The 24,565-nt window shown below is 49.5% G+C and overlaps 8 protein-coding genes across 8 annotated transcripts; 3 read left to right on the forward strand and 5 right to left on the reverse strand.

Moving 5' to 3' along the window:
* Positions 1 to 1,000: 1,000 nt before the first annotated feature.
* PG994_015126 (uncharacterized protein) lies at positions 1,001 to 1,792 on the reverse strand (the record flags this gene model as incomplete). The annotated part of the gene is made up of 1 exon (XM_066866535.1): positions 1,001 to 1,792. The coding sequence occupies one exon, from the start codon at positions 1,790 to 1,792 to the stop codon at positions 1,001 to 1,003; it is 792 nt and encodes a 263-aa protein (XP_066708211.1).
* A 2,445-nt stretch (positions 1,793 to 4,237) lies between these two features.
* PG994_015127 (uncharacterized protein) lies at positions 4,238 to 4,834 on the reverse strand (the record flags this gene model as incomplete). Its single annotated transcript, XM_066866536.1, has 2 exons — positions 4,238 to 4,346; positions 4,419 to 4,834. 2 exons carry the CDS (start codon positions 4,832 to 4,834, stop codon positions 4,238 to 4,240), a joined length of 525 nt encoding a protein of 174 aa, XP_066708212.1.
* A 649-nt stretch (positions 4,835 to 5,483) lies between these two features.
* Positions 5,484 to 7,721, reverse strand: PG994_015128 (metalloprotease-like protein; the record flags this gene model as incomplete). The annotated part of the gene is made up of 1 exon (XM_066866537.1): positions 5,484 to 7,721. The coding sequence occupies one exon, from the start codon at positions 7,719 to 7,721 to the stop codon at positions 5,484 to 5,486; it is 2,238 nt and encodes a 745-aa protein (XP_066708213.1).
* A 346-nt stretch (positions 7,722 to 8,067) lies between these two features.
* PG994_015129 (uncharacterized protein) lies at positions 8,068 to 8,684 on the forward strand (the record flags this gene model as incomplete). Its single annotated transcript, XM_066866538.1, has 2 exons — positions 8,068 to 8,112; positions 8,289 to 8,684. 2 exons carry the CDS (start codon positions 8,068 to 8,070, stop codon positions 8,682 to 8,684), a joined length of 441 nt encoding a protein of 146 aa, XP_066708214.1.
* A 3,150-nt stretch (positions 8,685 to 11,834) lies between these two features.
* On the forward strand, positions 11,835 to 12,351 carry PG994_015130 (uncharacterized protein; the record flags this gene model as incomplete). Its single annotated transcript, XM_066866539.1, has 2 exons — positions 11,835 to 11,959; positions 12,123 to 12,351. The coding sequence occupies 2 exons, from the start codon at positions 11,835 to 11,837 to the stop codon at positions 12,349 to 12,351; spliced, it is 354 nt and encodes a 117-aa protein (XP_066708215.1).
* Positions 12,352 to 13,867: 1,516 nt separating this feature from the next.
* PG994_015131 (uncharacterized protein) lies at positions 13,868 to 14,539 on the reverse strand (the record flags this gene model as incomplete). Its single annotated transcript, XM_066866540.1, has 1 exon — positions 13,868 to 14,539. The coding sequence occupies one exon, from the start codon at positions 14,537 to 14,539 to the stop codon at positions 13,868 to 13,870; it is 672 nt and encodes a 223-aa protein (XP_066708216.1).
* A 1,165-nt stretch (positions 14,540 to 15,704) lies between these two features.
* On the forward strand, positions 15,705 to 17,015 carry PG994_015132 (uncharacterized protein; the record flags this gene model as incomplete). Its single annotated transcript, XM_066866541.1, has 1 exon — positions 15,705 to 17,015. The coding sequence occupies one exon, from the start codon at positions 15,705 to 15,707 to the stop codon at positions 17,013 to 17,015; it is 1,311 nt and encodes a 436-aa protein (XP_066708217.1).
* A 4,752-nt stretch (positions 17,016 to 21,767) lies between these two features.
* Positions 21,768 to 22,501, reverse strand: PG994_015133 (ras-2 protein; the record flags this gene model as incomplete). Its single annotated transcript, XM_066866542.1, has 3 exons — positions 21,768 to 22,177; positions 22,224 to 22,332; positions 22,397 to 22,501. 3 exons carry the CDS (start codon positions 22,499 to 22,501, stop codon positions 21,768 to 21,770), a joined length of 624 nt encoding a protein of 207 aa, XP_066708218.1.
* Between the last annotated feature and the right edge of the window lie 2,064 nt (positions 22,502 to 24,565).

A 24,565-nucleotide genomic window follows, 5' to 3' on the forward strand; every position in this document is an offset into this window, starting at 1 on the left:
TTGTGATGACCAATTGGTCCTTCCCAACACCGATCCGAAAGCCGGTCTCGTCCATGTTCCGATGTCAGCTGGTTGGAGACTGTGCTCCTGAAGGATAAGATCGAGCTGCTTAAAGTAACCCCGAACAGCCTCGGGATCTTCTGCATTTTAATGGTTTTGATCGAGTTGTTTCTGGGCCTGCTTGAATAACCATATCTTTTCAGGAATCGAGAAGTCCAGTGCTGGCCGACGCGTGGGGGATCGTCATCAGAATCGGAGGGCGCGTCGCGCTCTTGTAAGATGAGATTGGCGGCGTCCCCCACAAATTCTCGTCGGACTGAAAAGATTTATTCGACTAAGTCGGTCATTATAACGGCAAACAGACTTCTCTTCGACATTGGTGAGCAATGTGTGTTGGAGCGTGGCTTTGATGAGGTTGCTGGCCGTGGATGCGTTTGGAAAGCGTCGGTCACGGAACTTCGTAGAATTCAACTACCTCGCTGATGTTGGTCAACTCTGCCGCGGAATAGAAGGCCGCTGCTTCCTGTAACCGGTCCCCAGTAGATAACGCGAGAAAAGGCATTCCAATGGAAAGAGAGAAAAAACGCGATGCTGGTGATAAGAAATGAAAGTGTTAATCATTCAAATGATCTGATTACTGTATTCAACCTATCAGCACCAGCTTTAGTTGGTAAGCATTGGCGAATTCATGCTAAAGTGGGGGCGTGGCACGGGGACAAGAGGGAGATATGTGTGAAGCAATTTTATAGAGGGATCAACTCCGAAGGCACCCAGTTCAGGCAGCTACAAAGCCGCCACAGCGCGCACAGCGGCTCCTGAAACACAGTGCCGAACCAGTAGTTGGGATCCAGCATGAAGTCCTACCAGATCCCTTCGACTTGGAATTCCTCCCACTCTTTGTGTTTTGACAAACTCCCATTCTTTTAGAAAAAAGGATAGTAACACACGACGATAGTAGTCACACTTCTCAAAGGTAACAGATGAGAATAGAGAACATTAATCACCAGTGAAGTTGGTCCACCGAGCCCGACAGCCATACTATCAATTCCTCCAACGCCTGTATGTCGTTTTCGGCGGATGACTGGTCTACCTGCGGGTTATGCCATCCGTGCGTTCTGGCTGTGCCCGTGACTTGCAGTGATTCTCCCACGGCACGGCAGCTACCAAAGTCGATGATGACCAGCATCCCATCTTGGTCCAGCATAATATTCGATGGATTGATATCATTGTGTGCGTGATTGAGGGAATGATGAAGATGGTCGAGTGCCTCTCGAATCGCTCCGAGCTGGACGAGTATCTCTTTGCTGACCAGGGCCCGCCCCGACGTCATGAATTGATGCTTATTCAGACCTTGTGGGTTGACCGTCTCGGAGAGGGTTGCCTTGTATTTCTTGAAAGCAAGTGCCGTGGCACGGGCATTTTTCTTGTAGCAACCGTAGTATAATGCAATGTTTGGGTGAGGGTGGTCCTGCAACATCTCCCACGTTTCAATCTCTCGCTGCATTTGTACTTCGAGTTCATTGCTGGCGTAATCCGATAGTTTTGGCTTCTTCACATGATGGTCGGGGTCTGGCTCCACTACTCTCCAGGATTGCTGTAGCTCAGGACCTCGATTGCTTGTCTGAAGCATGTGTACATCGAAGAGCTCTGAAGGGTCAATGCCGTCGTGTCTTCGTGGTTTCCACGATGCAAGGTAGAGCTCGTTATTCATGCGAACAATGGCCTTCATGCAGTGATAACTGAATTTACCATCAATGACTTTGAAGCCTTCGTGGCACTGGATGACCTCCATGGTGTTGATGTCCCGAGTGATTTTGCTGAGAGGGATTGACAACAGAGGAAAGACAGTCGCAAGAATGATTATTTATTTAGTATAGTTGATGTACTTTATCCCGTGGTTTACCCGCACTCTTTGTTGACTATTGGTCAACCGAGTGCAACACAACACAAACACAATAGCTTATCCTGTTTCCCATCCATTGCCAACTTGCCATTGCTAATGCTATTCACATAACTTGATTGATGTCGTTCAACTTTTTGGTACATATTTGACGGAATGTGGGCAATCCTTGCTCCCACAATCGATTTTCTTCTTCGGGGTACCGTCTGGCTGTGCTGAATTGAAGGTGCATCCGTCAACAGGCGGGGTGCGCAGAGTGAAAGCCATCTGAGACAAGTCAGTATATGTCGGCAAACATATAACTAATGTTGAAAAGGAAATCTGCTCACTATGAATGCAGAGTGAAGTTTGAAACTAGGAGTATGTATATAGAGTGTTTCTCGAGTGGACAAGTTTCTATACTGGTATATCCTTAACATAAGTAATGGGACCGAAAAAGTTGAGGTGAAAACAAGAAAGCGGTAACTACATGAATATTTATATTTAGTATATTGGGTGATTGAAGGCAGTCATCAAATCAGATTATCTGGTCTTATCTATTCATGAGCACCACCTTAAGGCTGCAGACCAATCATTTGCTAAAAGAAACCATGCACGAGGGTGTGCACATCACACTGAGCTTTGCTCGGGAGATGAAAATATTTTGAATACAGCTTGCGTCAATGTACCGAGATAACTACCGAGGCCGTCGGTCTTTGGAATCCCCGAAGCAAAGGACAAAGCCTGGACGGGGAGGATATCTCAGAAAGTGTACTAAAACACACCTACGTCCAAACATGGAGATCTGGAGAGGCCGAATACGCTGCAAATCGTCAGCTCGTCTCTGTTTGATTTTGCGGCCGGCATACCGCATTGTAAAGGACGTTTCGACGGCAAAAGCCAAGGACATCTACTGTCCAGAAACGGTCGTCGTTCCATCTCTGAAATGTCAACCCCCAAGACTGAGTCTTCCCCATAGGTGAAGCCTTTTTATTAGAGGTTTTTCTTTGTAGTATTTGGTGAGATTGAGATATTCTCAGACTCCATGGAATGTTGTTATTGACTGGTTAATCACCAAATTACCAGAAGATTTCCCATTCACTTCCGTACCCCGCCGGATACGTCAAACCCAATTTTCCGGCTGTAGAAAATGTACCATTTGAAGTCCGTTTGAAAAAAAGGCAATGTCTAACCACGACATTGTTCAACCAGGACCTAAGTCCTCATTACTCGTAAGGATGTGAAGCCGCGATAGCAAATAATGCACAAGTCAGGGTCCAGGCTCGCAATACCCCTCCAACAGCTGCTCCTCCGGTCACAACCCTTTCACCATTACCGCTCCATTTCACAACATCCTCGTAAACAACACTTCCACGGACACATTTACCATCAGTGCTACAACAAAATGGCGGCGACTGCAGAAACGGAATATTAGGCGCAATTTGACGGTAGGCCCCAGCTGGCCCTAAGCGGGTTGTCACACGCCAACAACGGAGAACGAGAGAAACCGTATACAGGTACGAGAATGTGAGCAAATGAATCTACCATGGTACCTAATAATCTTACTGCGCTATCCTCAAAATTGCACCGGTTCATTTGTCCATGTTCTTGGCAACCAGCGTAACTCCAGGTCCAAATCGATCATAAAATTGCTTAGTACTACACTGATCTCCTCGAGTAGTTGAACCAGTAGTCGGAGAAGCCTAATAATGAGACTGTGCGTCTTTTAAAGACCTGACATGCTCTGCATCTAGTTGCGTAAAAGCCTCCACAGACTTTTGCACGGTTTCATCTGTTACTTGTCCGCCAAGGTGTCGTGAGCATCCGCTAAAGTGTCGTGAGCGTCCGCTGAGATTAGGCCGCCTGGCCGTAACAAGGCCTTTGACTGTTGTGACCGAAAATGCGTAGCTATTGTCTGCTAAAGAGAGGTCTTCGAAGACGTTGCTTCGCTCGTTGGCAAGTTCGCCAGCTTCGGATACGATCTTAATGCATTGGCTAACACTCTCCTTCGTTTGCTGGAGCCGCGCCAGCTGTGCGGCAACGGGTTCGGTAAGCGCCTCTTCGAGGGATATTGCCTCTAACTGACTGCCAATGAAAGCTTCATGAGTCTGTAGACGAGCTACGAGAGACTGAATGGACCGTCCAGTTTCGCGTAGACCGGTTTTGATGTGTTTGTGGGCCGATGGGCGCCCCGAAAATTGAGTATGCTCCGTTGATGTTGATGCGGCTCGCACGACCTGAGCAGACAGCTGAGCACACATATCGAGACCTTGCTGAGTGCTCTCCTTTTCTTCCAATAGTGCCTGCCACTCCACTGCGACATCGTCGATAACCGTTGTATCCCCGGCCTTAAGGCGGTCAATTTTTTCCCTGCAGGTCTTGTAGATGAGCTTTTAGATCAGTTGTAGTATCGGCGATCATGTCCTTGTAATCCTCAAGGACCTCAGGCGATATGGCGGCGATACGTCTGCGGGCATCTCAATGTAAGCAGAGGCGGTCAGGAATAGCACTGTATAGATATAAATAATAAGTCGCGTACAAATTGGCATTCGCAAGTGCGATGTTGATGGTAGATTTGTGTGCGGCTATCATGGCCCTGAAGTCATTAATATCTCCTTGGAGGTATTTTTGCGTGATCCAATCCCGCACGCTCGAGCGCGATGTAGCACTGGAGTGTTTTGTGCATCGGACGATAATCTTGCCATACTCTTCGCACGCGTTACCGCAGCGTTGAAGTGGCCGCTTGAGATATTCAAAGTCGAGGCTTGGATTGGCAGTAATAGTCTCTAGGAGTGAGCTCAAGACCCCAGTCAAATCGCCGATTTCTGCTTTGAGCGCTCGGGCATCCCGGTCCTGGCTATGCAAGCCACGAATGATGCCGTGGAGCGCCATGCTGGACTTGAGAGCAAAGCCACCCACTGCGAGAGCACTAGCCGTTATGCTGGGTGGGTCCATGGTGCCGTACTGTTTTCCGACAGTGCTAATCACGAGTGTGACTAGAAGGGCGAGTAAGTGGGCGGCGAAAGTATACAAGCTCTGGAAATCCTACAAAGCCGCTGGTGTGTATGCTGTTTTTAAACCTTTCCAGCTTCCTCGAGCGTCTTTTCGACAAGACTATGATTGGTTCCAAACGTAGGTTGTTAGCGGCTGATGAAACATGCCACGAAGCTGGCGGGTACATAACCAAGTCAGACATCCAATCGAGCCTAAGAAACCGCCAGGGTCAGGCCAGTGTGCTCGCTATAAGATTTTGTGGCCCTAGTGGCGGTTGGCCCATCCCGATGCCTTGTAGGGCTGGCAAACAAGAAGTTGAGGGAGCTTAGCGCCTGGTCGCTGTGGTTCGTCCTTAAAAGCAAGCAAAAGCTTGTGGATTACACCGCCCCACGGTGACATACATCAATCAGCCTGACCACATCCTTACCCTCCTGCTTGGTCTTCGGATGCCAATCTCGAAGCGGAGGCTGGATTACGCTTGTAGCGCTTTTCTATCTCGTTATATACTGTAAGGCCACACGCCCTAGAATTATAAAATTTAGTAGTATTAGTATTTCTTACTTTATATAATTAAGCATGTTTCCGAAACGTCCTTCTACCACGATACTAGTTATACAGACTGCAGGCGACCCAGTAGACAACGCTTCAGAGGATAACTCTTATCATCCACACGTTTCCTTTTCATCCCGGATACCATAGAGAGCTGCCGATGTTTAGGAGCTACCCGGAGGCCAGCGCGGTCAAAGTCAATAAGCATGACACATTGGCGCTCGGCGTTCCAAAGTAGGTTGTCATTACGCTCGTCGTTATGGTCGACACCCAGGGCCCAGACAGCCTGCGACGAGCGGTGGCGCTGCGCCTCCATATCTGCCGTGCCCATCCCTGCGTGCGCCACGCTCTCGCCGCCCCATGACATGAGCATCATGTGAACCGCCCTCTCCCCGCCCGGTAGAATGTAGCCCTTCTCCAGCTGCACAAGGCCCAGGTGAACAGGCACCACGTAGCCCTGGAGCGTATCCAACCGCTCGTAGACGCGACACTCGTGCCGCAAACGCTCGAGATTATCTAACAGTGTCCCCTTGCCGACAAACGTGTAGCCGTATGGCGGGAGTTCCAGTCTGAACAACACGCCTATCGCTCCCTTTTTACCCCATCCGTCTAGCGCAGAACAGTCTTGGTACGGATTTTGACGCAGCCTCTCGCCCACTAGGTGGGTGAACTGGTCGGCAGTAATATGGTGCCGCCTACCATCTCCGCTCGCGTTACGATGCAAGAGCACATTAGGGCAGCTGTCGTCGAGGTCCCAGCCCTTCTTGAGGCCTAACAGGCATGCCTGCGAACAGTATTGCCTTGTAGGCGCTGAATGGTGCGTCTCGACAACTTCGGAGCTGCTATCCGACAGACCCCTCTTCCGATTGCCACGGTCGCTCACCGGCCTTGTCCATGGTGGGGGTAAGTCGCCTTCTGGCCCGTCCTCTTCGTCGCTCTCATTATCCCGGCGAGGTAACGTCGGGGTCGCACATGATGACTTGGACCGCAATGGAATGTCCCGGCCGGTTCGGACGGCCTTAGATGTAAAATCTTGATCTGCTCCTTGCATCGGTGATGATGACGGCGCCAGTGACGATTCCGTGTCCTCTGCCGAGACGAAATGCACAGCTTCTTCATAAGGTTCTGTCCACTTCTTCAAGGCCGCGCCCGCGCTCTCTAGAGATGCTTCGAGCAAAGCTCCTTGAAGCGCATCGGATCGAAGACTTAATAAGAAGAAGCTTGCCAGCTGGGCCACTGCTGTATAGATCATCTTCTCGGCCCAGTCCTCGCCTGCCACTTCACCTACGTCTTCATTCGGCACACACGGATGGCAAAATAGCGTTTGGGGATCGGCTCGGTCGATATAGAGCAGTAGCAGGGACTCGCCTGCCGCCACATAGCCGTAAGCGACCCCGTAGTTGACCATGTAGTCAAAGACTTGTGTGAGCGCCATAGCAATCCGTGCTTCGGCTCTGAATTGATCCAACTCGGTACCCGTCTTCGATTTGTTGCTATTAATCTGTTCGACGACTTCTATAAACAATGTTTCCTTAGCGACAGCCAGCTTAACATGCTCGACTGAAACTTTATGAGCTGCCTTGTAGTCGTAGACAAAAGCTACACTTTCATCTCCGCCAGGTCGTGTTCGGAGCCCGGCTCCGTCGGGGTTTGTTGGTCGGGGCTTAACTCTCTGCTCAGATGCCGCTCGCTTGTTCGGTCCGGTCCTTGGCCGCCGCTCCGGAATTTCGTTATCCAGACCCTCATTTTCCGTTAGTGGAATCCCACCGCTCGCTTGTGTGATTTCGCGGCTATTATCACTGAATCGTAGATCGCTGAATCTGAATCTCGTACGTATTGCCGGTAGGCCAGCCAGATGTTGGAAGATGGCATAGGTAGGATCTTCGACTGCGACTTTTTCGAAATGAGTGACGGCGCTTTCGTTACCCGCCAGTTTGTGGGAGATGGATCTTCCTATGTCTCGGGTAGTGCTCTCTTGGTTGAAGAGTCGCTCGCCTTCACAGGCCCCCATAATCACGTTGAATTGTTGTTGGCGTAGTGATTCTGCAAACTCGGTCCATGGACGAAGCCATTTTGGGTAGAACTTCCCATCGACTCTTGTAAACCCTGTTGAAGAGATAGACTTGTCGGCAAGCTTAAAGTTCTGGTAAAGGTATGTGTGGCAGTTCCGTAGGTATTCGTCTAGTGTAGTTGGTTGGTTTTCGCGTATGAGCTGTTCCTCTCGTGCCTCTGCCGCCTCTTTCTCGCGTGTGAGCTTCTCGATCTCGCGTCGGAGCCGTACAATCTCCGGATCAGACATTGCGTAGGTATGGGTTGAGAAGCCGTAGTGTAGCTTGCCCGGCTGTTGAATGATTAAAGCTCAATCTTTTATGAGGTTAGAGAGCGGAAGAACGACGGCTGATTTGACCAATACAGACCTGGACACATTTGCTAGAACGCGTCAAAAAGCGAGACCATTGAAATCCTCGGGGACAAGGGCATATGGAGAATTCCGGCATGGGCTGCAGCATGCGATGGTTGGTCCGTGAGACATAGTTTGGCGGAAGCGAGAGGAAATGATGAAGGAAATGAGAGATGTAAGAAGCTGACGGAGAATGGGCGATATGGGTTGGTCAGAGCGCTAGCAATTGCATTTCAACCCCACAATGGGGCCTTACGGGTGCTGCCCGCAGGACTGTTGCGCTAGCGACGTAAGGCCCCGCGGCGGTTCTTGTTGGGGTCCATCTACCTTGAGCCTTTGCTGCAGCCTCGTCATTTTGGTGCACCTTGCTCGAATCCCACCAAGCCAGCCCGCGGCTCGAAGCATTGTGTAATCTGACAGACAAGCCGCTCAGCTCGACGTTGCCGCCAGGAGAACTGACTACAGCTTACCTCGTTCCTCGACCTGCCATTCCCAGCGAGCCGGTTCTTGCTATCGTCTCAGCCCTCGTGTCCCCTACCCCATCCTGTCCGGGAACATACCGAAGCGCGGCACCCAGCTGTCACAGCCCGTACACTGCTGGCTGATCGCAACACGCGACGCCGTGCTGGTCGAGGCCAACCCGACCGCCACCGTCTGGGACACCAGCAATACGCCGCCCAGGCTGACGCTATGTGTGCCGACTGGGCGCCAACAAGCTTTTGGCCGCTGTCTCATGGACATCTGCCGCGTGTTGACGATACCGAAGTCGGACCTGGGTACCTCCGCCGCGACCTAGGACGACCAGTGGTACGAGATGCAGGTTCTCAACGTGACCGAAATCCTGCACCTAAAGAAGGCTAGTGATCGTGCCTATAACCGGAAGCATCAGAGCTGGAGGTGCTGTTTGTGCCTCTACCTATTGATCGCCGACGAAACAAAATCTGACAATATAATGTCAATCGATCAGGAGAGCCTATGCCATCGCCCTAATCGGACTTTTCGGGATCAGTTCGAGCATTCGGGGTATGGGTAAGTGGCAATCGTTTAATAATTGTCTGGTAAAGTAAGCCGCTACGGGATTATGATTCCTAAAATGCTAGGTAAGGGCGCCTGAGTCTTACTCTATGTGGTCGTCTGAATGCTCTCCGAGCTACACTACACCCAGTCGACGACACTCGCACACAATTATTATCGACCTACACGCGATCCATAATAAACCCGTCTACCTACAGCCCGTGTAAAGGCGTAATAGCGGAAGAGCTAAGTAGAGTAACGCGGTTCGAGCTCCCCTTTGGATCACCGTATTCCAGGCCACTCGTCACAGCCTTCCTCATTCTTGATTGCCGACACCGCGGCCAAGAGGTCTTGGATACCATAGCCACACGAGAGCACCTAGTCCGTCAGCTTAGCCCCTTTTTATACCAGATAGGCCACTTACCAGTAGCATATACAGTCTGAGCACGGGAACCAGATCCCAGGTCTTAGCACACGTTATACATAGAATGCCGGCCGCGACTATTGAAGACACAGTAAACGCCTCTATAAAGACGTAGTCCCTAACCTGATGTGTACGTCGGGAGAACACTGCCCATTCACATGCCATCCACAGTCGGAACGAGACCGCAGAAACGAGCATGATCGTACTCCCATAGAAGACCTGGGTATCTCCGAGGATTGCCCCTCCCAAAAAGCAAACGAGAGCAGTCGACAAACCCAGAGCCGACCAGAACAGGCCGAGGGCAGTTTGGACTGATGACCGCGTCCCACTCGTCCAAATACACTGACGAGATTAGTAAAGATCTTGTTTCTCTTCTTTAGGGTCCTTACCTGACTTATCATGCACTGGCAAATAATAGAACCAAGAAGATAGACTGTCCAGGGATCCGTTTCGAGGGCAATAGTAAGCGCAAGAAATACAACTCTGGTAATAAGGAAAGAAAGACATGGCTACTGAAAAGTAACAAGAACCCGAGGCGAAACCTCACACGGAGTAACTGGCAGGCCTTTAGCGTTCGGGTATCTCTTCTATCCTGTGACAGGACGTAGAAGCCCCATAGGAGCGTGGCAAGCACGCTCAATCCAAAGGGGACATAACGCAGGTCGTACAGTATACTCATCGTGGTCTAAAAGGTGTTGTGGTCAGAGGTCGAAAGAGGTCGAAGAAGTGGGAAGTCGGAAGGAAAGCACAAGGGGCTTGAGAAGACCTGAGACCTCTGTATTTATATATAGACAGAGGAGCAAGCAATAAGCCATTGGTCATATTCCCAAGTAAAACCAACGGTTTCCACCTTGTCTGCTCAGCAGACATGAGCATATCAAATCCCTAAAAAGGTGAACCCTCCGCGGAGTAGTGCGCCTTCCACAGCTTCCCGACGTCCTAGAGCTGCCATACGCTTATCTGTGCGAGAACTGCTCCCTGTCAGGGACCATCGAGGGACCTGAGGGGGGTTGGTGATGGTCGCTGGAAGCACGAGAGACATACTGCGAGCCCTGGTTGTCGAAGCTCTTGTGCCGACATACATCACCCGCCACACCGCGGGCGGGAATGGTGGGGTGCGGACAGCCGGTCTACGCCGGACGACTGGTTTATGTGGGAAACCATCGGGTCCGCGAAACGTTGGGTATAACGGTGAAGACTTGGTTGGTTGTAGAGCCCGCCGGGGCGGCACCCAAGGTGCGTACCGTGTTCAGTTGTGCCAGCTAGTTCTGCAAAGCCCGGTTTCTAGGTACGGCGGGGCAGTGGTTGCACCAGTCAATCACTAACTGAGCGCCGTAGGTAGGGTTGATATTGCGGCCGGTAATTGGTCCCGACGGCTTGGTTGGCAGGGTTGACGAGAACCTCGGCGCAATAAAAGCGTAGACATGCCTCAAATTGGCACTTCTACTTTTCTCCAAGTTTATCTTCTTCTCTGTTCAAGCAAGATAATATGTGCTTCTTCCGCCAAACCCGTTGGGCCTGTGGCTACTGGCAATGGGGCCGTTTCTCTCAACAGTGTACAAAGGAATGCCGGACGGGAGAGACCTGCGGCTTAAAGCTTATATGGACAACCGAACAGCAAAACGATTCGTGTGGATTATGCAAATCAATAGCGAAGAAGCAACACAGGGTCGATAAGATGGCTTGCGATATCGAACGGTGGAAATGGGTAGGCGGCCGCACGGCGACCCTTGCGAAGACGAAGCAGGAACTCCTTAATGTTCAACAGGAGATTTCGCGCTTGAAATCACGACACACTACGCAAACACGTGGGGCTGATATTTGGGGCTGGGGCGGGGGGGGGTAGCTTGTCCGGAGCTTCAGGCGGCTCTTGGGGGTTGCCGCCAATGACATGCTAATCAGATCAGTCATGCAGCTCGGTAAGTACGTTATATATGTACTCTATGCAACTAATTATTGCTTTTTCTAACACATTAGACCTAAGTCGCCTCGCGATAAGAAAGTTGAGAGCAACCCAGATTAATTACTAGGAGGTGGCACCGAAAGCTGGCACCAAAAGGCTATCTCGATAACCTGGAGGAGGTAGACGTTTGTTAGTAAACGGGATGGATAGGTAGAAGGACAGAAAGAAGTAATTAAATGGATTTTGTGTACCCTATGTACAGTAATACATATATATACACTCTAGTGATGTGAACGTACTCTTAAGACGGATACTACTGTAGAGAGATGGCTGCAGCGACACAGTAGCAACAGACTTTACAGTACATACATACCTACTGGGTGCAAGCTGTAGAGTTTTCAACTGCTCCCCACTTGCATTTGCGGCTCTCCATCACCTGCCAATCGAGGCCTCTAGCGGTCCGTACTGTACCACGCCTTTGCTTGATCCGGATTGGCTGCGTTTACAGATGTAACTATGTTAACAGCCGGTCACCACAACCTAGCACGGAAGGGCTACCAGGGGGAGCGCTCCGTCTGGGGTCAAAATGTAAGTACCAACGCTCTGACCACCCCGCCGCGTGCCCTTCCTCTCTCCCTTCCTTTGCCAGCCACCAAAGTAGTCACACACTATGACATACTGCAACCCCAACTACTGCTCCTCGAACGGTTCATACGAGAACCAACCGACTACACTGGATGAATATCTACGGAATTGCCACACATACCTCTACAAAAACTTCAACCTTACCAATAAGTCCGTAGCTTCCACGGGATCTACAAGAGTCGATAGCAACTTCTATCCGAAATAGCTTCGTCTTTGGGCCAAGTTTGCAGACTCGCTGCACCAGCAACAGTTTCACGTCATTGGTTGAGGATTCTAATTATGCTAATTATACTATTCTCTAACATCTCGACAGCCAAGAAGTGATACGGACAAACTACGGATTCGGCGACCTGCGATTCGGCGACAATAGCCGCGAAATCACGCGAGCGAGCGGCGGAACTCCACTACCGAAACGAAGCGGACCTGGACAACGAAGAGCCAGCGCGGCGAAGGACCGGACTGAACAAACGGGTAGCATCCGAGTGGAGGTTGAGACCTCGACCAACGAACCCGGACGGAGCTGGGCTTCGAACGCGACCTAGCGGAAATTGATTGAACTCGTGGAGCAGATGAACAGTAATCAATCGAGGACGGATACCGAGCCAGGGTAGCCCGAAGGGGAAAAGAGCTACCCTGCCGAACCCGTTCTCGTTTTGCGGTGCCTCGATCTCTTTTCCCACTGTCCCGACCTGTCCCGACTGCCCCCTCTGTCCTGTCGGCTGCCGCCTGTCGAAGTGTCTCCAAGAGAGTAGCGTAGGAGGAGGTGGTGTGGTTAGCTGCCGAAGTGCGTCCCGGAAAGTGGCGTCGAAGACAGGGCTGCCGGCTGCTGGAGGTGCTCTATTACAGCGAGACCTAAAGGCCTATGCTGCGGAGGAAGTGGGCGGCTATGGTGCAGTCCGATTATCGATTTCCCTCCTGCGCCCTGCCGCCGCGGTTTCTCGCTCTATCGCGTCCCACGCAGCGAACCAGCGAACCAGCGAACCTGCCCGTCCTTTCGCCGGAAGTGCTCCCTCGTCTCGCCCCCTGCCTCTCCAGCCGCGCCGCGGCGTTCTTCATGTCGCTGTCCAGCACGTTCTTGCGAACCTTGTCTTTCTGCCTCTTGGTGTGGGCCATGACGGAGGCCTCCTCGACTAGGGCTGTTGGGGGCAACTCCGATGAGCTAAGGTCTAAAAGGCATAGCTTAAACTCTCCGGCTATGGATTTACTTTTGTTACAGGCCTAAGAGTCAGTGGCCCTTCGCCTTCAAGTCGCCGCTTGACCTTCGGACCTCTCAGGGCTCCTTTCACTGACATAGATGGCGGTGGTCCTTTGCTTTAGCTCAGAGGCACGTTTGATAGGAACAATCGTTCCTGATTCGACATTGCTATTGTATATCCGCCTTCTCTTCGCGGGATACGCTGACTGAGGCAATTAGGCCGCATCACATCACAGTTACACAGCCGTGTGGATGCCTAGACAAAGCGGGCTTACGCCGCTATCCCACCAGTTAATGACGAGCAAAGCGCGCCTTGCCCCGGGTAGCGATATCCTAGGCCGGGCGCAGGGGTATGGGGCAGCGCGAGGCTGTGGGTCCAGGATAGCACATCGAGCATGCGGCATGTGAGGCCGGCCGGCGACGAACTGGACATATACATTCATTGCTTGCAAATTTATGCCAGATACATCAAAGCTAGCCGTCTTGGTTGTCTAAAGAGGAAGAAGGATCGGAAACGCATCAGCCATGGGATATCTAAGGTAGGACGTTAGGATTGTGTAAGACACTAGCTACTCGCTAGGTAGAGGCACGCACTGTGGGTTGGTTATGGTGCTTAGGAAGCAAATTGATATATTAATACATTGTTTGGGAAGTCGTATCTGCCTTGTTGTAGTCGGCCGTGGCTACTCTGGCAGATTCAACCACAGCAAGGCGGTATTATTAATGGCTGGTGCTTTCTTGCCCATCATCCTCTAGCTACCACCGCCCTAATGTTTATCCTGCCGTGAGCGGCCCCCTGTAACACCCACACTGCCATTCGAAAATGCGGAACCTGGATTTCTATAGCTCGAACTTAGACCATCCTAGATGTATCTCCAGCCTGTAGGCCACTTTCGGCCATCCAGTTCAGCCCACGTTACTGGTTCGATTTTCCGACTCGCCGGATTACGCCAGCTTATATGCATTTTCTTCCCATTACGGTCCTTCATCACGATGGTACAAACGTCTTTAATCTTGAGCATGCCCTGTTTGCCTATGCAACCCCCTCCACAGGCGATCAGAACTGGATGTTCCTCTCCGTAATACAGCGCGTACGTCGCTTGAACGCCGTCGTGATTCCGGAAGAGTTTCGCTGGCTTCGCTGTCCGTATCATTTCATCGGGCTGTACAACATCCACAACGTGAAGACGAAGTCCCGATTCCTTGAAATAAACCACTTGCTTCTCGGGGTCGTAGTCGTGGTCCTGCAGGCATTTGAAGAAGGAACCTTTGCTGTACCGGACGTCACCGCCCCAATCATTAATAATGAGGTGTAACTCGTGGTCCGCCTCTGTCCCAAAGAGCACCTTGTCTAAGTTCGCGCCAACCAGAATCGGAATTGGCTGGAAAGGGCCGTCAGTATACGTCATATCCATTACACTCTGGATCCAGGATTCGTCTTTGAATAACTTTCCCCAGAGGACAGCGTTTGCTTCGCTAATAGAGGTGACACAAAGATTTTGCTCATTTGTACGAAAGAATTTTAGCAGGGACATTTGCGATATTGGGCTGAGATGATCCGTGATTAGTTCATGGAAGTCTTTCGAGATATTGAGGAGTCGATTCATCTTTATTGTTGGCTAAGAACTCAGGATTGATCGAAACGGTGCAAGATAGAGCATGAAGAGTTGGAAATCTATATACTTTTTATACTACTAAATACATTCACACTGACGCTCTCTCTGGCTGAACCCGTTCAATTGGAGCTAAGTCTGGATTTTCGGCGATTCTTACATATATAATATTTTTCTGGAAAAGGTACCCTAGCTAGGTGCACCGTTGTGGCCGAGAGCACGATAAGGCTCTATTGTACTTCTAACCATTATAGTTTACTATTATGCATACGCTTGAAAACGGCTCTTATACCCTGTTTCCTGGCAACTTACCAAGCTCTTAGTAGAAAGAGAACAGGGATGTTATACAAGCGCCAGATGCGGCCCTTATACCTTAACTTCCATAGAATAAACACCTTTAATTACTTCCTAGCTAAACCCTAGGGGGGAAATATTGTTTAAATTCGACGGAAATCTTAAAACCTACTGCAGAAATCTTAGTAAAGTAGCCTAAGACGGAGCTGTACTGCCACTTATCCCTTCTTGCTTAATCACACGACGTAGAGTCGACTTTGACTCCGGTTACGCCCTGTAACATATACCTTCTTTCCCAACCTTTACCTGCCACCACTCAGCCTCTGGTCCGTACTGGTCAGTCTTTATAACGAGTCTGTTCGTGCCGAGCTCTGATTGTAGCAGGTCTCACGGGAGATCTATAGGTCTAGGCTTGTAGAACCACCACATATTGAAGTAGGAAGGCGATTTGTGCATTGTTCAAGAAATTGACATTCGGAGCAGAAACCTACGACATCCGGTAATATACCTGAGAAGCAAATGAGCTCACCGATGGAGCTTGTGAGCTATGCCACAGCCCCGCTGGGCCAGGGAGGTGCAGGAGTTGAAGAGTGTATAGGGGCGAAACAAGGCGGACGCCGGAATAGTGCCGTACTGCACGAGCTTCTTTCATGTATAAATAGGAACGTAATCCTCTCGACCTGAAAGTCCGTCACGTACTCGCAGTCTTTAGCACGATACACCTCCCTTTACTATCAATCCTGTACTTCCTTCTATCATCGATTCTATACCTCCTTCTACCATCAATTCTGCCATGTCTTCCCTCCAGAACATTCACGACCAGCTCGGAAATGTCGAGCACGTCATTGTTTGTGTTGACCCTGTCGATCTGGACAACATCTGGCAATGCCTTTGGGCCCTGGTCCGGGCACCCAACGCCCATATTCACGCTGTGCTCTCGCCGCGCGTGTTGGACCTGCGCGTACCGAGCTTCGCTGGAATATTTGGCCAGCTCGTAAAGGAGGTGGGATTGCGGTACATGCTCGACGTCCGGAGAAGAGATGCAGAAGAGATCTATGGCTTGCTGGAAAGTGAAGATTGGCGGGACTATTTCACCCGTGACACTACATTCCAGGACGACCCCCACACCAAAGCGCACGTTCCACTATACATGGCCTGCTCTGCCCTCCGATTTGGCGAGAAGTTTGTATCTAAGGACCACTCCCTCAGCCGGGTCAGCTTCTACTGGGACCCTCGCTCCATGGAGACCATCGTTCCTGGCCTCCACCATCCGTTGCATGTGAACGATCAACTCTACGCCTGCACTGATGAGGAGCGCCGGGAAGCACAAAGCATCTTGCACCTACGGGGCAAGCAGCGCGAGGAGAGGATGGTCAGAATTATGGAACGGATAGCGGACAGGCTATCTGCACAGCTGGGATACAAGGAGCCGGCAGAAGTCCTTCATCCCCTGGAGGATCTAGTCGCTATCCTGTCGCTGATCCCAGACAAGCGGAGCTTGGTATTGGGTGGGGGCCCCTTCACGGAGATGGTCCGTCTTTTAACCGAAACAAAGGCTGTACCTCTAGCTATCGTGGCCATGGCACGCACTTGGTATGCGGATGTTAATATTTTCCCGAATAACTACAACGACCTCATGGACCTGGACGCCGCTATGGAGATCGAGATGATAATTAAAGAGAGGGGGATTGACACATGGTTTTTCCCCACGGAGTGCGCCAAGGCGAAGGTGCAAGACGGTGAAATACTCCGTGCCTGTCCCTGGGATTTCATCAAGGAAGAGTTGGTTAGCATATTCGAGAGCGCCGGTGATATGCGTTCCTACGATGAGGCGGACGCATTCACCCGTGAAACCAAAACGTCAGCTAAAATGCACATGTTTGATGTGCTGACGGTGGTGCCACTTGCTCACCCCCGTGCGTTGCCGTATCGGCGCGCCGAGAGCTTCTGGGACAAGGTGAACGGAGAGCGCGTGCTCAGAATCCGAGAGGCAGTCGATGGACCTGTCCAGGTGTTCTATCCTGACGAGAAGGCTATGAGTGTATCCAAGGAGCAGGTGATGGCCGAGATTAGCCACGTACTGTCCTCTATCAGTAAGAATTGAGGTGGCAATGGGTTAGTGCGGGTTTTATAGAGAAGCTAGCGGCTGTATATTTATTGAGGACGTGGTGCGTAGATGATCTGTCTCTGCTGCTTACAATGGACATGTAGACCACCAGGGTGAATAACAACCCGAAACCCTGCCCTGCTTTATTAAGTTCTGCAGCAACCTGCTTGAGGTATCCTGTCGTTGACATCTCATTGGAGATTAATTTGAAAAGACTAGCTAGATGCGAGGGACATCCGGGTGGAGGTCGATAACGTGCATAAAAGGAAAGCGGCCTGCCATGCATCGCAAGTTGCTTCCCTAGACCCGACGACCTCCACGGTTGGAAGGCTCATGCTACAATTGGATTATTTCTAAACGTCAGAGTACTCAAAGTCCATCCTGAGGGATTTTGCCCTATTCAAATCTGCAAGACCCAAGCTCCTGTGCCTCGGCTCTTCCGAATCAAACTGCAAATTCGGGTTTCCCCGTATTGGCTATCTGATATCATCAACCTCTTGACATAATCCATGCCCAACGGCTTCTAATGCCCATAGCATCTGTCACGACAGTACTGATCATTCTTGGGTGAATCAATGTTCCTGCTCTTTTGCGGCCTGCAGAGTGAGCGCACGAGCCCCCTCCACCCCCGTAACGCTGAATTATTCTCCATTGGGGTACCTATATGCGTTTGCCCTGCTCTGACTCGGTCGTCACATAAAAATATGCCGTTTGCCAGCGTTCTGGGTCTGCTTCTAATATGCCCAAAGAATGTTCCGCATCCTCGCCCCATATCCAAGCGACTCCATAGACTCCAGTCAGAGAGAATTTGGGACCCTCAACCTGACTACCGAACCGCAGGTTACGTTCGGTCTTAGTATCACCCCTGAATTTGATTTTTCTCTGCTCTGACCTTGTACGTCTTGGTTTTCGAGGACCTGATCTCGTAAATGTAGTGGTAATAGGGTCCGTTCTTCGTCCATGCGACTAGACTACCATCATCATTTGAGGGCTGTTTCTCGAGTGGTTGGATCTGAGGTAGGTTTTCAAAATTTAATTCGGGTGTTGACTCGTGATCGGCGGGGGCGGTGCTGGCTTTCTTGTCCATTTTGCTCAAGCTCGAATGAAACTGTGATGTACGATAGCAAGATTCGGGTATGTCGAATAGCTCTGTGCTGGCACCCTCAATATGGGAATGTCGGGGAGTGACTTTTTAAGCGGTTTTCTCACGTCGATAGGCGAATCGAGGAGCCCTTTATTGCCTCGAGTATACGCATATATTGGCGCCGAAATTTGGGGTGTCGACTTCCCAACCAACTTCAGCGCTACCAGCCTTTTTGAAAGATCAAGGCCGTGTTTCGATTGGTTCTTGGTGCCCATAGTTGATACTCCCGGCTTAGTTCTTACAACATATGGATGTGGAGCGAAACATATGCCTCCGAGCCATTGTTTACTAACAAGGGTAAAGGGTAAACGCATCTTGAAATGGCTCCTGTACGAGGGCTCCAGGGGCTGGTCAATCTCTTGGCAAATAAATACCGACAAGGGTGCCCCAGGCATGCCTCAGAATATGGCTCCTATACCCCTGACTTTTACAAAGTCTGTGCCGGATATGGCTTTGTATCCCTGTCCTGCCAAGGATGTAGGTGGATAACGTAGTTTACTAGAGAACCTCCAGATCTGCCCAGTAAGTATACACGCTTCCGATGGCCACACAGTTTTGAAGATGTTGGACGACCTGTCGGGGACGGCTCCCGTCGTACGCTGGAAATGAGCTGCATCAAATGATGGCAAGACTGAGGCCAAGAGTTCGTAAAAAATGCATGAGAAAACCCTGTTTTGTCTAGGAAACTATCGAGGCGGCCGAGATTGGAACCTGGGTTCATATTAGTAGTATATCGGCTCATTTGTCTTTACCCTTGCGTGCTCATGGCTATGCTTAGGGCGTCTTCTTTAGGCCCAATAATATGGATTAGGAATTGCCTAATTATACGTAACCTCCTAAACTAAACGGCTACTACTAATTTTCTAATGTACAGTATTCACCTTCTTAGTTCAGATTATAGGATATAAAACCAGTTTTACCTCGACGGAATGCGAACCAGAGCAATATTGGACACAGAAAAGCATGGGGTGATAGCCCCCGTCGAATTACAGTAGCGTACAACATGTTTGGGGTGTCACATATGGTTAGTACCGTACAGCTCTATAAAAAGAATTTAATACATACTGATTGCCCGCAATTGATCCAGGGACAGCCTTCGTAGGCTCTGATAAAAGAAACACGTTGACCCAGTATACTTGAAAAAACTGCTAGTACTGGGATGCTTTCTGCCTTAATGAACTAGAACAGAATATAGAGTACGGTAGCAATTAGCGGTTGTGGGTATAGAAGCAGTTGGAATCCACGTTTATAAAAGCTCGATAAAGAGTGCGCAGAAGTGTTTGAATAGAAGCTCAAGCACTGAAGCAGGGCAAATACATTCACCGTACAGATGATAATGAGGTCCATGCCGGCCACAACGATTCTGGTAAAAAAAAAGGGTTGAGGAAATAAACGGGAAGAGGACCCGACCTTCATTCTATTGCGTCTTTTTATACCACTAGCGAAAGAGGTTACTTTCAAGGAGGCTAAGATTTGACAACACAAATCTACTTTGTATTATAAAATAGACTCCAATATATGTCTCTAAGCTTCCTTAGCTAAGGAGCTCCTATAAAGGCTGATTGGCACACCCCAAGGATTCCCAGCTGTAGAAGCCCCTGAAATGATCCCACCACTGAGAAACCAATAGAGAATCCATCATTTTAACTCCACTTCATACCTACGCACTCTCCCCCGCTTTGAATTGGACCTGACACGGAATCCATGAAGTCTTTATTACTCGATAGCAGGGTAAACTATAGTCGGTGAATAGAATGTAGATCGATTAGCCCCTTTCCTATGGTCTCCTGAGTCAGAAAGGCCCCCTGAACACTACCATCGTATAGCTTCCAATAGGAGACTGGATCGGACACATTGCTTTTGTCTTGTTCCACTTGCTTCTCCCAAATGACAGGTAGGTTTGGGTCTGCTGAGCTAGGATCGGACTTCCCGGGCAGAGACAGAGTCAGGTAAGATTACCCACCATTCAGCCTTAATGATTTGAGATCTTTACAATATATAATGTTGACCACAGTACCTATGGAATCTTCTTGTCTAGGTATCCATGATATTTAGTTATACCAACACGTTGGAATAGTATGAGCTTAATCTCTTCTTATCCTTTTGCTAATTCAACCTATAAATCCATGGAGCTACCGGAAGACCAAAGTTGCTATCCAACGGCCATTTTTTCAGGAGCAGCAGCTCAGGACCACATTCTTGCGCCGATCAATTACTCTTGGAGCACATGCTCTTCGAGAGAAATCCCGGCTGCGCGCACTTGGCACCATCGCTATTGCAATATTGTGTTGGACGCATCCGTGGACCTTGCTCCAGACGGGCACCTTGGGAGTCCCTCTCATCAGATGGTTACTGATCGTCTCGGATTCTTTGAGTAAGTCACGTTCTAGCAACTCTTACCACATGACTTATCAGCATATAGGGAAGCCTATAGAACCGTACCACACCTCGCGACGGCAGAGCACTATTTTCTTGTTCAATATATGCTACGACGCGAACCATCAGAGCGGCCGCTCTTCTCTGGATGAATGGGTACTTGGCATTACCGGGTATGCATTCAGCGTCGACCTCGGCCGTAAACTGATTGGTCAGCTTTCCCCGGACGAGTTCGTTTTGACGCTGTTTGCTCTTCTGTCTTACTATCGAATTCTCAACCGAAGAAAAGCTTTTGAACCGACCTACAACAGCAACGGTTATCTCGCTGGCTTTGAGAAGCTTGGGCAAGGCGGGACTATCGACGACACTGGAGGTCTACTGGAGTGCGTCGTTCATTCAGTCATTAAGATCGGCGGCAGCCTAAGGCCTGTTCTTCTTGATGTTTCCTATCTACAGCCGTATCAGCTGGATAGAGAACAGACCGCAGAAACATTGTCTCTGGATGTATACTGTTCGGCAAGACTATCCAAGCCCAGCGAACATCTACAAACGGTGGTTGAAGTGAACGGCTTACTGGGCATTAGGCATTGTGTATGATAGATAAAGTCAACTTTAACGAGAGTATTCGTTGTATTCCAAGCAATGGGTAGCATGGAACGGGAAGTGTACTCGTCTACGGGCAGAGCGATGGAGTAGCCATACTATACAACAGCGTCTGAATCACATATTCAGCTGCGCCCCAACCATGTTCGGAAGCAATCCGGAAATCCGCTGCTTACTTTCCCAATATCTTAGTGGGGAGCATTGCCGAGAAATTTTCAAAGCGCTCTGTTGTACCAATAACTTTCCCTTTCCAGGTTGTACTTTATGAGGTAGATACAGGCACCTGATTGGATAGTGTGTGTTGGTATATCCTGTCAGGGGCTGGTCCTTAGTCAGGGACGTCACGTGCATATACGCACGAGTCATGCCCCTTTCTCGTACGTCGGGTATTCTGGCGGCCGCTGCCGCCAACCAACAGATAGAAGGGAGCGCAATTCAATATATCACCACTTGACCCCAACCAATCGTTGTACGTACGTACACAGAGCCCATTCAACAGTGTGCGAGCCTGCAGTTATAAAATAGTAGCTTTTATACTGCCGTCCCTTTACTCGAGAACGAGCTGCTCAAGTGCGTTCAGTCCAGCATGTCCGGCTCGTAGGTGCTCGCAATCCCTCAGCAGCGTCCTAGAAAGGAGAGCCACAGCTTAGGACCTCCGGCGGAGAATCTTCTTTGACACGAGAAGTCCAGTTCCTAAAGTAGTTCCAAAAGCTCTTTACTTGTTCTTCGGCGCAGAAGTTCTCTGTACCATTTTTAGACCCTTGCTGCTCTGCTGCAGCTACCGCTTGCCGCCGAAGTATTCCAACCATAGTAAAGAACACTTTCTCAACGTTGTCGTCGTCCCTCGCCGAAGTCTCGATAAATCCGCAGCGCAGCTCCTGCGCAAGAGCACGGCCCTCATGAATCGACACCTCCCGCCCAGATTCGAGGTCGCGATTATTCCCGATCAGTAAAATCGGAATGGGATGGGTCCTCGTTTTCTGAATTTCCGCGTGGAGGTCGCGTATTATGGAGAAAAGACGACCGGCATGTAATACTATAGACCAAGAAGAAGCCTTGGCCGTATCGTATCCATTGGTTACGTAGTACGGTATACTCGTTCTGCCCAGCAGTGTCCAGGAGTCCGGTGATACATGCGTGTCCATCGATCATTACTTGCTTGCGGTATGAGTCTTCGATGGTGGGATCATACTATAGAAGACGAAAGAATTAGTAAGCAGGAGTCTAAGAAGTCGATGGCAAGTACATAACTTACTGTTTCGAAAAATTGCTGCGACAAGAACCGGGTTGCAAGAGCCGTTTTGCCGACACGTTCTTCTCCTAACATTACAAGCTGGTAAAGCGGCATATGTAACGACATCGCAAGGCTGTGTGGGTAGTTTAGTAATTATTCCACCGGATCAGTATACGTAAAAGCCCATGCAAACCGTCTCATAAGGGGTAGGTTAATTATTCTAGGAGGTTTATATAGTACATATCGTACGGTATATTATAGCAAAGCCGTTTTTCGTAAACTCATACACAGTAACTTGGTGATACATGGAGCCAGATCTGGAGGATTCTCCACAAGGCTAGCGGGTATGTCTAGCCATATCTGCGCCAAAGGATTCTTGGCAGGACAGGGATAGAAAGCCATATTTGGCGTTCGACAACTATGCAAGCCGTTTCTGGAGTCGAATGTTTTACAGGCCCCTGTCCTCTCTACTCGCCGCCAAGCGCTTGGCTTGCCCCATCGCCCAGGATGCAAGAGCCATTTCTGGAGTGTGCATAAAAGGCCCCTGTTTGCCTTTTTCTGCCAAGGATCGGTCAGCAACCTCGAGCCGGGATATTCATAGATAGGATCTTTGCTTGGCTGATAAGATAATCTATATATACTCCAGAAATGGCTTTCATTTAGTCTATACTGATAAATACTTTCAGTATACGAGCCAGTAGTAGATAAAGTACTGTACATATATATGAGTACTTGAGGACACTTTCTAAAGCTACCAAAGGATACCGAATGGGGTATTTAAGGCCGAAGCTTTAGCGTCTAGCCCAAGAGAATACATCCGTATGTATATACATATAATGGATACATATGTAACTTTGTTTTGCAACAGGATATGGTTATATAGCAACACGTCAGCTCTTCAGGAGACCACTACACGATTGGATTTAGAGGCGGTTCCATGCGCTTAATTCCTCGGAGCGCCATTCATGTATTGCACCCCGCCACCCCGTACTTAATCTCTTCTCTTAAAAAGCCCGTGATGAGCTGAACGAGGCTGTACTACTACAGTAGTGGTAGTGGTCATCGTATAATCGCTATTCGTGGTCATGCTTGCTAGGTAGAGACTGCCATCTATAGTAGTGAGAAATAAGCCATCTTGTAGACTTGTGACAGACTCGGATGTGCTAGTAGCTAGGTAATTTGTCGTTGTTCTGGAGTCGCTGGTAGACTGGGTCTTATTAGGAAAAGACGTGATCTCGGAGACAGGTAGAGCAGGTCGATAACACCGGTCGGGAAGACCTATACAAGTCAGAGCCAAGCACAAGTAAATTGGTATAATAGATAACCTCATTCTAAGGGGTATATATATGTAGAACTATCCTTTCTTATAAGAGAAACTACACGAGAAGCGAGGCTGACGATACAATAGCACAGCTTATATCAATTTATAGCCCAGCGAATGATGGTTACCGGCTAGATTTAGATGCGGTTCAGTAAGTTATAGTTATATAATAGCGCTGGCCTGGGCGTGCGGAAGGAAACAGCTATAACGATAGAGCCTATCGTGGCTCCATTACGCGGGGAACAGCCCTCTTATTGCTAGTTGTCCCTCCTGTGCCAGAAGTGGCTCTAAATGCTATATATATTGTACGTAAACGGAGCCAAGAACTGCCTCGTTATAAGTATTAACTAATTAAATCTCGCCACTCCCCTATTACCTGTTCATTTAATTACCCACATGGACCTATTGGCCAACTAAAATTTCTAGTTATGCTACTGGGGTTGCGAGTTTTACATATCATCGCTGTTGCAACTTTCTTTCTAACCGAAAGCTTTACTACTCCGTCGCCTGGTAAACAAAGTTCAGAAATTACCACCGTAAACCTACTGAAGCTACAGTTTATCAATAACCTAAACAAAAGTGATGCTTTTGTTTATATAACAAGTCGAGACAAGATAGGAGGTCTTATGCTTCTCACGAATGCGGGTACTTGGTACCGTCCTGTAATTCACGGAGCTAGATTCGTCAAGGTTAACCCAACACTCGTGTCAATCTTCGACCCAAACCGGGCCTCTACTACAGAGTTATTGATCCCGGCGGAGATTGAATCCGGACGTGTGTGGATAGCGAGAAGCAAACTTCAGTTCCACGTTATAACATCCGAGGACGGAACACCGTCCATTGCCGAGCCATCCCCCTTGGACCTATCA

The sequence above is a fragment of the Apiospora phragmitis genome, assembly GCF_038363925.1.
Source record: "Apiospora phragmitis strain CBS 135458 chromosome Unknown utg000014l:1.0-1827420.0:1.0-1829600.0, whole genome shotgun sequence".
NCBI classification, from domain to species: domain Eukaryota; kingdom Fungi; phylum Ascomycota; class Sordariomycetes; order Amphisphaeriales; family Apiosporaceae; genus Apiospora; species Apiospora phragmitis.